The sequence below is a fragment of the Chenopodium quinoa genome, unplaced genomic scaffold (genome assembly GCF_001683475.1).
Source record: "Chenopodium quinoa cultivar QQ74 unplaced genomic scaffold, ASM168347v1, whole genome shotgun sequence".
NCBI classification, from domain to species: domain Eukaryota; kingdom Viridiplantae; phylum Streptophyta; class Magnoliopsida; order Caryophyllales; family Amaranthaceae; genus Chenopodium; species Chenopodium quinoa.
In genome coordinates this window covers 730,328-739,891 of record NW_018744420.1, presented here as the reverse complement: position 1 = coordinate 739,891, position 9,564 = coordinate 730,328, and the positions used below count along the sequence as shown (strand labels likewise).

Sequence of the window (9,564 nt, the reverse complement as noted above, 5' to 3'; positions counted from 1 at the left end):
ACCAAAAGTGATTTTCTTTGCAATGTCTAATTTCTTGATTTTGAGCAACTAAACGTCTAAATGTTATAAAATCCAAGTTAAAATAATTGTTTTAGTTTATTCATACATAGCAGAGTTCTTTTAATTTTGATTATGTTACGAGTAGTTATAATTTTTTGATCCTAAATTCTCCATATTTTGTTTTCCGTTTGATGCAGATTTATCATCAATGGAGGCAAGAATAGCTGATAATTATTTCCTTTGCACTTTTTTTCCTTTGTATTTTTTGATTTTTTTTTTTACGGAGAAGTTCAATTAATGTGAGTAATATTGTATTATAAAAATTCGGTTTGGTTTTGTTTTTTTTTTTTAAACCGAAATTTATATGGTTTGGTTTGGTTTGGTTTCAGAAGTAAAGTGTTGCGGTTTGGTTTCTAAAATCTAAAAACCGAATTAGAGTGGTTCGGTTTTGGTTTGGGCTATAAACCAAACCGAAAACCGAACTTTCACCCCTGCTGCTGAGAATGACATCTTCTTGTCCCATGAATTAAATTGATTAGATAAGGAATAGTGACATTAGAACTAGAATGTTAATTAAACCACTTTATTTGTTGCGGATCAAATTACCTTAGAGTATATACCCAGCTCCCAACCTCCACCCTAATAAATGTACGTATTTTCCAGCTAATTATTTCCAACCCACAAATCACACAAAAACTATATGCTAAATTAATTTGTAGGTCCAATATTGGTATGAGAAGAACTTAGTAGAAGCTCAATTTTGGGATGCAAGTAGTAAATTCACTATTGCCCCGTCCTTGTATTATGGAAGTAAGCAAGTGTAGAGTGAAGTAACGTACAAAGTGATAATTATTTTATCATACTGAACCCAGGCATTAATGTACGGGTAAGAAAGCTCTATCGTACTCGAAAAACTCACCAGTAGTATACATCACTGTAACAGTACATTTCAATCCTAAGTAATAAATACCAATAAAATAGGTAGTTGAATTCTATACTCTATATAATGTTATAAACCCTCTTTCACCACCTACAAATGTACATTATTCTTACTTATTTTCATTACAACAATATTTCACTTTATTTTTAACTGCTTCTCTTCTGCCATACAACTGTCCCCATTTCTTATGTACTATATAAAGGAAGAGTAGTCACCTTATTGCCTCTCTTCTTTCAGCTTTTTCTTTCATTTGTGTTTCATTTCTTCTCTTTCCGGTTCGTCGCGATTCAAATAATAAAAAGATATATAAGTAGATATGGTGAACTTCTTCACATTGGTGACTGGGTATCCGGGTGCGAGCGGGTATGGATCGGCTACAACTGCTGAACAAGTTACTGAAGGGATTGATGCTTCTAACCTCACTGCTATTGTCACTGGTTTGTTTTTCCACATTCCCTTGTGCTATTTTCCGTTTTATGTTATCACTCGATTTTATTATCAGAATTAGTTGTCACATTAACTTAAACTCAAGGGTGGTTGTAATAATTAAGAATTCATCGTGATTTCATACATATGTTACGGAGTGCGACGATTATCTAGAATTTCATGAATGAGTACGGGTGATTGTTATTTCCAAATGTTTAATAAATGATCAAATGACTCTATTTTTTAGCATTAGTTTCACCGAAAAGTTGGGTAACACGAATTTATTAAAAGTTTTAAAATGAATTGCGGTGTTCTTCTTCTTCTTCTTGTACCATTGATGAATACTCTCTTTTGAATTCGAGTTTTATTCCTATGTATTTAAATTGTTTTGGTTGGATGTTAAATTGAAGTCAAACATTTTTTTTATTACTTTACATCGTATCCATAAACCAGGTTATAAACCGCTTTTTTTGGGTTTTTATTGAAATGTACATTTTAATCCAGTCGGCTAATTGTTTGCTTAGACACCAATGAAATAAATTGTTTTGGTTTCAAGTCACTTAGTTCAATTTGTCAAAAAAAAAAAAAAAAAAAAAAGCTATTTTATCTGGACTGATTTAAATATCCTAAATTATGCTACCTATAGTAACAAAACTTATTTGTAGATATCAGTACTTATTCTTGAAAAACAAAAACAGCACTTGTTAGATTATTTTCATTATAACGGATTTTTTTTTTTTTTTTTTTTTTTTTTTTTTTTTTTTTTTGAATCACTTTATTTGCAATAAAAAAATATCCATGAAGTAAGTTAAAATAAGTTAAACAACCATAACTCAACAACCTTTATACAACATTTAGAATGAGGTAGATTGCAGTCAATATATTTTAATGACAACAAATAAGCCCACCAAAATTGCAACAAATTAGCAATAAATCATCATAAACGACAAATATGCCCAACCCCTATTTTTTAATTGTTAGTTTTTTAACTAAAGTAGTCACAAAAATTCTTCTGAAAAATAGGTGTACATTAATTTATTGGAAGACAAATTAAAGTTATTTTAAAAGTGTTTAAATTACCCTTTATACTACAAAACTTATTTTTCTAATAATAAATTTTAACTTGCAAAAAAACTTATAATGTATTAGACTAATTATATTAGCCTTTATAGTATGTAATCATGAATTTATAACAAATTACACATTAAAATAAAATTAAACCAATGACAAATTAAAAGTAAGCTTTTAAGGGGTTAAAATTACCCTCAAACTGATCATTTTACGTTAAAATTAACGTACATCCGCCTTACACAAGATTGAAGTAGTCCACTCAAGAGAAGTGAACTCCTTAAATAGCACAAATACATTCACTCTCATTTCACCACACTAAATTCCTTAATATGATTCTCCGTATCTAACAAGAAAATCACTTAAAGACGAATGCAATGTATTTTAGCCAATCTATAATATAGTATGTGACATTTGATTTATTTTACCAAAACATTTGTTCTCCCATATTAATTTTTCAAAATGCCAACCATATACCAAATCTTTCACCCATGTTTTCGATTTGCATCATCCAAAAAGTTTGCACAACCTAAGATTTACCCAATTTGCTACATTCATCCTCTTATTGTTCCCTATTTCACATCCCTTCTTTAATAATTTCTCCATTCCAAATTAGATGACACAGTTTATTTGTGCACTATTCACATAACATGTTTTGACTTTGTTTTGTGATTTCGTGATGAGAAAAAGTATAATCATGGGGTCTTATTAGATTCATTTGTCCCTACAATTAATTTTTCAATTTCAACTGTTTACAAATTTTGCTTATATATAACCAAGAATATTTGCACTGTCAAACGTGCCTAAATAAAATGTATAATCAAATATGAAACAGAGGAAGTATGATATATTCTAAGTCTAAAAATTGTGCATATTCCTAATCTATTCTTACATCAAAGTCTCATTTCACCTTATATCATTTGATTATTAACTTTTTATAAGCTAAACTCTACAATTTTGTTTTTTAAAATTTGATTGTAACAAACTAAATCCAGCTATTTTATTATTATTATTATTATTATTATTATTATTATATTCATGTTTAATCAACCAAATTGCATTATCTGATAATATCTTCTTACAATATTATGTTCACCTTTTTAAAAAGTTTACTCGTACAAAAGCTAAATGGGACATTCATTTGGGCCGGAGAGAGGTTTATTATAATGTTTGCTAGAAAGGAATGAAGTGTGCAACTTCTAACTTCCAACTTCTTCATTCAATCCTAATTTCTGTTGTTCTTCTTTATGGGGTGATGGGCCTAAGGATTTTGGAAATGTCTCATTAATTTCTTTTGGGCATTGGTTAATGCAAAGAAAGAGTTAAAGATCATTTCACGATTTAATGCATGTAAAACTTAAATATGCAACATATACGTAGAACAAATTACATGATCGACAACTTTACCACAGGTCCTCAACTACTATATAGTACTAGCTAGTATGTAATGTATGTATAGTAGAAGTAATTGTTACATTAATTACTTTTTCTAGTTGAAAGATTCAGGGTATATTTAACTTTTAAATTCTCATTAAAATCATTAATTTTATATTTTTTTATTGTTTCATCCATGATAAGATAAGTTAGATTGTTGATATAATAATGGTCTACATTGGTTAAAATAAATTAAATAATTTTTTTAAAATTTTTTTATAACAATCTAATGATACAATTTAGTAAAAAAAAAAAAAAAAAAAAATTGAAAATGTGAACTTTTGCATAAATAGTGAAATAAAATATAATAATAATAATAAAAAAAAAATAAAAGAAAAAAGAGGAGAGTACAGATTTCGGGAGTGTATAGATTTACGGAAAAATGTTGGAAATAATAATAATGTAAGGCGAAGGCCTATCCGTTCTACCCTCCAAAGAATCATGTAAGATTATTGTAACTTGTAACTTTCTATCTCTCATAAATAGATATACCATGATTACAAGCAACGTTACGCATAAACACAATGTATATCTATACTTCACAAGTCAGTGCAAGCTCCTAACGCAATTTATTATAGCTAATTAATAACACTCTTAATGAGGTAGTTGTTTCAAAGAAAAGTACTTCGTGAAGGATTTTTTTCCAAAGTAAGCTCTATTATAAAACTATTTTGTAAAGTAGACTCGTGGCCAAACTATTTACCAAACTAAGACCCTGGTTTTTTTTAAAAAAATTCAACGTGTAAAACGCTATTTCAGACAGCGTTTTACATGTTAACTTTTTTTTTTTTTTAAAATTTCGTAATTTTGATATAAAATAAAAAAAATTCAGCGTTTTTCGTGTTTTTTTTTTTTAATAAAAATTTCGTACTTTTTGATTTTAAAAAAAAATTACACTAAAAATGCTGACTAAAAATCAGAAATTAAGAATTTAAAAAAAAAAAATTTACAATGAAAACGCTATCAGCGTTTTTAGTGTAAATTTTTTTTTTTAGTTTGTTTTAAAATAAAAAATTATAAAAAGTCAACATGTAAAACGCTGTCTTAAAAAAAGTCAAAATATAAAACGCTGTCTGAGACAGCGTTTTACACTTTGAATTTTTTTTTTATAAAAAAATCAGGGTATAAAACGTTGTCCGAGACAGTGTTTTACCCTTGAAGCTTAGTTTGGTAAATAGTTTAACCACGAGTCTACTTTACAAAATAGTTTTGCAATTAGACTCACTTTGGAAAAAAATTCCTTCGTGAAAATGCTACTCCCCTCGTTTCATAATACAAGGACGGGGCAATAGTGAATTTACTACTTGCATCCCAAAATTGAGCTTCTGCTAAGTTCTTTTCGTACCAATATTGGACCTACAAATTAATTTAACATATAGTTTTTGTGTGATTTGTGGGTTGGAAATAATTAGCTGGAAAATACGTACATCTATTAGGGTGGAGGTTGGGAGCTGGGTATATACTCTAAGGTAATTTGATCCGCAACAAATAAAGTGGTTTAATTAACATTCTAGTTCTAATGTCACTATTCCTTATCTAATCAATTTAATTCATGGGACAAGAAGATGTCATTCTCAGCAGTTCATCGTCTCACACTCACAGTTGACATAATAATAACATTAATGTTACTTATCACTTTACATTTTTACTCTTTTGGGAAATAATATTTCAGATTAAAGTACATTTGAGTAGATTGTCCAATTGCTTTATTGGTTTGAAAAAAATTGATTTTTCAACGTGGGTGCCTCAATGTGTAATTGGTTAGACAAGTAAAAGCATCTCTCTTTTGTTGTTTTATAATTGCAGCATCGGTGAATTTATGCTTGGCAATACACGTATATAACATAAATATTTTAAATTATATTTAAGTAAAAAGTTATATACAGTTGATATTTTTAAAGTATATTTTGAGACGAATCTGACAAGATCACACACCTCTATGTATTTTCTTACGTATGAATCACAAAAGCCTCAAAGAAAAGTGAGTAAATAGTGTAAATTTAACATTGCGATCTAAAAAGAACGAAAAAAATATATATCATTCAATTTTTTGGTAAATTTGCTGAACATTCAAGGATATTTTTGTTAAGTTTTGAAGAGGACTAAGATTACATGTTCATGGAATCAAGGATGTTCTAACCAAATATTATTCAAGCATAAATGTTGTAAAGTATATCAAAAAATAATAATAATAGTATATTTAAAAATAATAATAATAAAAAAAACTGTTATTGTTTAATGGTTTGCCATTAATATATATAATTATGTTTATAATTAATAAAATTTTATTCACTTGATAAGACTTTTTAGCTCGCAATCCTAAAGGGCTTGGGTATGAATCTTGTCAAGTAGTTGTGATTGGAGGTGACGATCTCCTTACTTTAAATAGCAGTTACAAAATCAGTTACTATCGTTAAGAAATTTGTACTTGTATATTCCCTAGTACAGGTGCTTGTATATTTCATTTTATGAATTTTAGAAGAAGTGAAAATTGAGAATGAATTTTGCAAATGTGAAGGAGGAGCAAGTGGAATAGGATTGGAGACAGCAAGAGTGTTGGCACTTCGGAATGCCCATGTCATAATTGCTGCAAGGAATATGAACGCCGCTAATGAAGCCAAGGAGATGATCCTCAAAGACAATAAATCTGCACGAATTGATGTTCTTAAGCTTGACCTCAGCTCTCTCACATCTGTCAGAGAATGTGCTAATAAATTCCTAGCTTTAAACTTGCCTCTTAACATATTAATGTAATACCATCTTTTCTAAATTCATTGGATGATTAACAAACTGTACGACTTCAGATGCTGCAGAGAAGATTATGCTGATATAAGAATAAGTGGTGTGTTTTAATATTGCAGAAACAATGCTGGCATTATGTTTTGTCCATTCCAGCTTTCTGAAGATGGGGTGGAGCTACAATTCGCGACAAATCATTTAGGTTAGTCGAAAATCATAGATTAGTTAATGTTAAGGGGTCGGCTCAGTGTTACATTTAATTCAGGACAGGGAGGGATTTTCTTGAATTGATGTAATGTCTCAACGGAATTGATTTGTTACATGACTACATGACAGGTCATTTTCTGTTCACAAATCTTCTGCTTGACAAAATGAAGCAAACAGCTAAAGCTACTGGCATTGAAGGAAGAATAGTGAATGTATCATCAATAGCACATCTTCACACTTATCCAGGAGGAATTAGATTTGACAAAATCAATGATGAAGACGGGTATGTTTGCTTAGTTAGAAGCTCCTCTAATCTCCGTTTGCTTGAATTGAAGCAGCTCTAGCATATTAACTGTAACTTAATATAACGCGGGTTTGCTATTGGATCATATTTTTGTTTTGCAGTTACTCTGACAAAAGGGCATATGGCCAATCTAAGTTGGCAAATGTACTTCATGCAAATGAGTTATCACGCCGTCTAAAGGTTTTAATTCTCCTTTGATTCTTTAAGATTGAGTACTTACATTAATTTTTGTTGTCATCATGTTCGTAGTAACTTGATGTTTTGACTAGGTGTATATCTTCTACGCATGGGGATGATATAATTTCATATTATAATTTCCTATTCAATTTCCGAAGATTTTCCAAGTACGAAGATTGGAAAACATACCTCCATCAGAGTTTTGTTCAGTGATTTTATTAACTGAAAATTTTGATGCTTGGTTATTTGTCATTGAACATATCTTTTGCAATCTGCATGACTGCATCACGGCTCATTGCCTAACATTTTTCGAGGCCCAAAACTGATGGAGCAACCTATCTAACTATATTTCTGTATTGTCTGCCAGGCAGAGGGCGCCAATATTACTGTAAACTCTTTGCACCCAGGATTAATCATGACAAATCTCATGAGACATTCTTATTTCCTGATGCGTATGATTTCTTGTTCAACCTCAATTATAACATGCAATCAAAAGATCCATTATCTTATCATGATCTATAAGTACTGAGTGTGTGACCTTCAATTCATTGCAGGGTTTCTTAATCTTCTGACAGGGCTACTGTTATGGAAAAATGTGCCGCAGGTATGTATAAATAACTTACTCGCGTCTATATTGCAATGCATATAAAGTAAATCAAACATTGTTCATTGTACTTAAAATTTTAGTATTAACAATTACAGCAGAGGAACAACAGTCACTGTCACCTGCAAGATATAAGCTAATTTTTTCAAGACTAATTGTTATTCTTGCTTGCATATTATTGAAAACATAGTAGTAGCTAGCTAAACCAGGTGATCAAATTAAAAACTTTTGTCTAAATTCTTTTTAGGGAGCTTCAACAACTTGCTATGTAGCTCTCCATCCGCAATTAAAAGGTGAAACAGGCAAGTATTACGTAGACTGCAATGAGTTAGAGCCATATGCACTTAAAGATGAGGAATTGGCAAAGAAACTTTGGGAGTTTAGCGAGAATTTGGTGAACTCAGCTACGAAGCTTAAACAAATTAATTAGTTCAAAATACATTTGCCTTGCAAATAATTATGAAACAAAACAGTGTCCAGCATCTCTAAGATATAATTTGTTGTCTTGTGCTACTACCTTGAGCAAATCATCCTGTAACAGATATGTTTTATCTTCTATGTTATGTTATGCAATTCAAAGGCTCTTGATCTTATTCATTATTTATTCAGCATTGTAGCAAACACGTAATTTTACTCATCATAGAATCGTATTGAAGCCACGGAAATATGGTTCATGTTGGAACAACAAGTGTGTAGTGTGTGAATTTTGTGAAAAACTCAAAGTCCCACATTGGTGGGAAATGAGAGTTTTACTCTCTTTATAATATAGAGAGTGGGCTAAAGGGGTGTGGCCCTTGGGCTACCCACATTTTGTGGAGAGGGAGGACCTATATGGTAAACCATCTATCACACACACGCGCGCCGAACCGAGCCGAGCCGGGTCGGGTCGGGTAAATAAACTTATTTTTTGGACAAGGCTAATTGCGTGATTAGTTCCTTGATTTTTGCTAAACGTTTTTGACTGATTGCATTTGACCGTTTTTTTTTTTAAAAAACTGATTAACGTTTTCACTGATTTTTTGCTAAACGTTTTGCCGTTTTGAACCGTTTTGAACGTTTAACTTATGACCGTTTTAATTGCGTGATTAGTGCCTAATTAAACAGCAACAGTTACGTTGCAATTTTTCCGGTAAAAGGCGTGTTGATTTCCTGTGTTTGATACACAAAAACAATACGAACAACAATCTTCTTCTCCTCTCTATTTTTCCTCACAAAAACAGAACCCTCGAGCAGTTTCTTTTCCTTTTGGGTGTTTAGTTGCCCGGTGGTTTTGTGCAGTTCCACCGGTATAATTTCAATAGAGAAAGGCTGTTTTATCCTGGGGAACATCCGGTTTAGTACGAACTGCTTGCACTTTTCCAGGGCAGTGCCGTGAATGTTCTAAAGAAAGCGACATAGTCCGCGACTCAGTCTATTTTTCGGTAACTTTGTTCTTACTGTTTTTTGTTCCCGCAGTTCCGTTTATAACAATTTTAGAACATTCATTTTCTGCCTGTAAGAACCATATGTCTACCGAAGATATTACTATGTCTGCTGACCTTAACAAGCCCTTCCGTTTTGAAGGAGCTCACTTTAAAAGATGGAAACAAAAAATGCAATTTTTCTTAACTGTCAAAAAAGTTAATTCTGCCTTAACATCCCCTCGGCCATTTATTCCTGATAATG

At 31.0% G+C, this 9,564-nt stretch overlaps 1 protein-coding gene across 1 annotated transcript; it reads left to right on the top strand.

Annotated features, from left to right (window-relative positions):
* Nucleotides 1–1,016: 1,016 nt before the first annotated feature.
* LOC110696937 (short-chain dehydrogenase TIC 32, chloroplastic-like) lies at nt 1,017–8,503 on the top strand. The gene is made up of 8 exons (XM_021874266.1): nt 1,017–1,377; nt 6,387–6,618; nt 6,730–6,809; nt 6,944–7,097; nt 7,220–7,298; nt 7,663–7,747; nt 7,850–7,899; nt 8,147–8,503. The coding sequence occupies exons 1-8, from the start codon at nt 1,257–1,259 to the stop codon at nt 8,327–8,329; spliced, it is 984 nt and encodes a 327-aa protein (XP_021729958.1). The 5' UTR covers nt 1,017–1,256; the 3' UTR covers nt 8,330–8,503.
* Nucleotides 8,504–9,564: the final 1,061 nt, after the last annotated feature.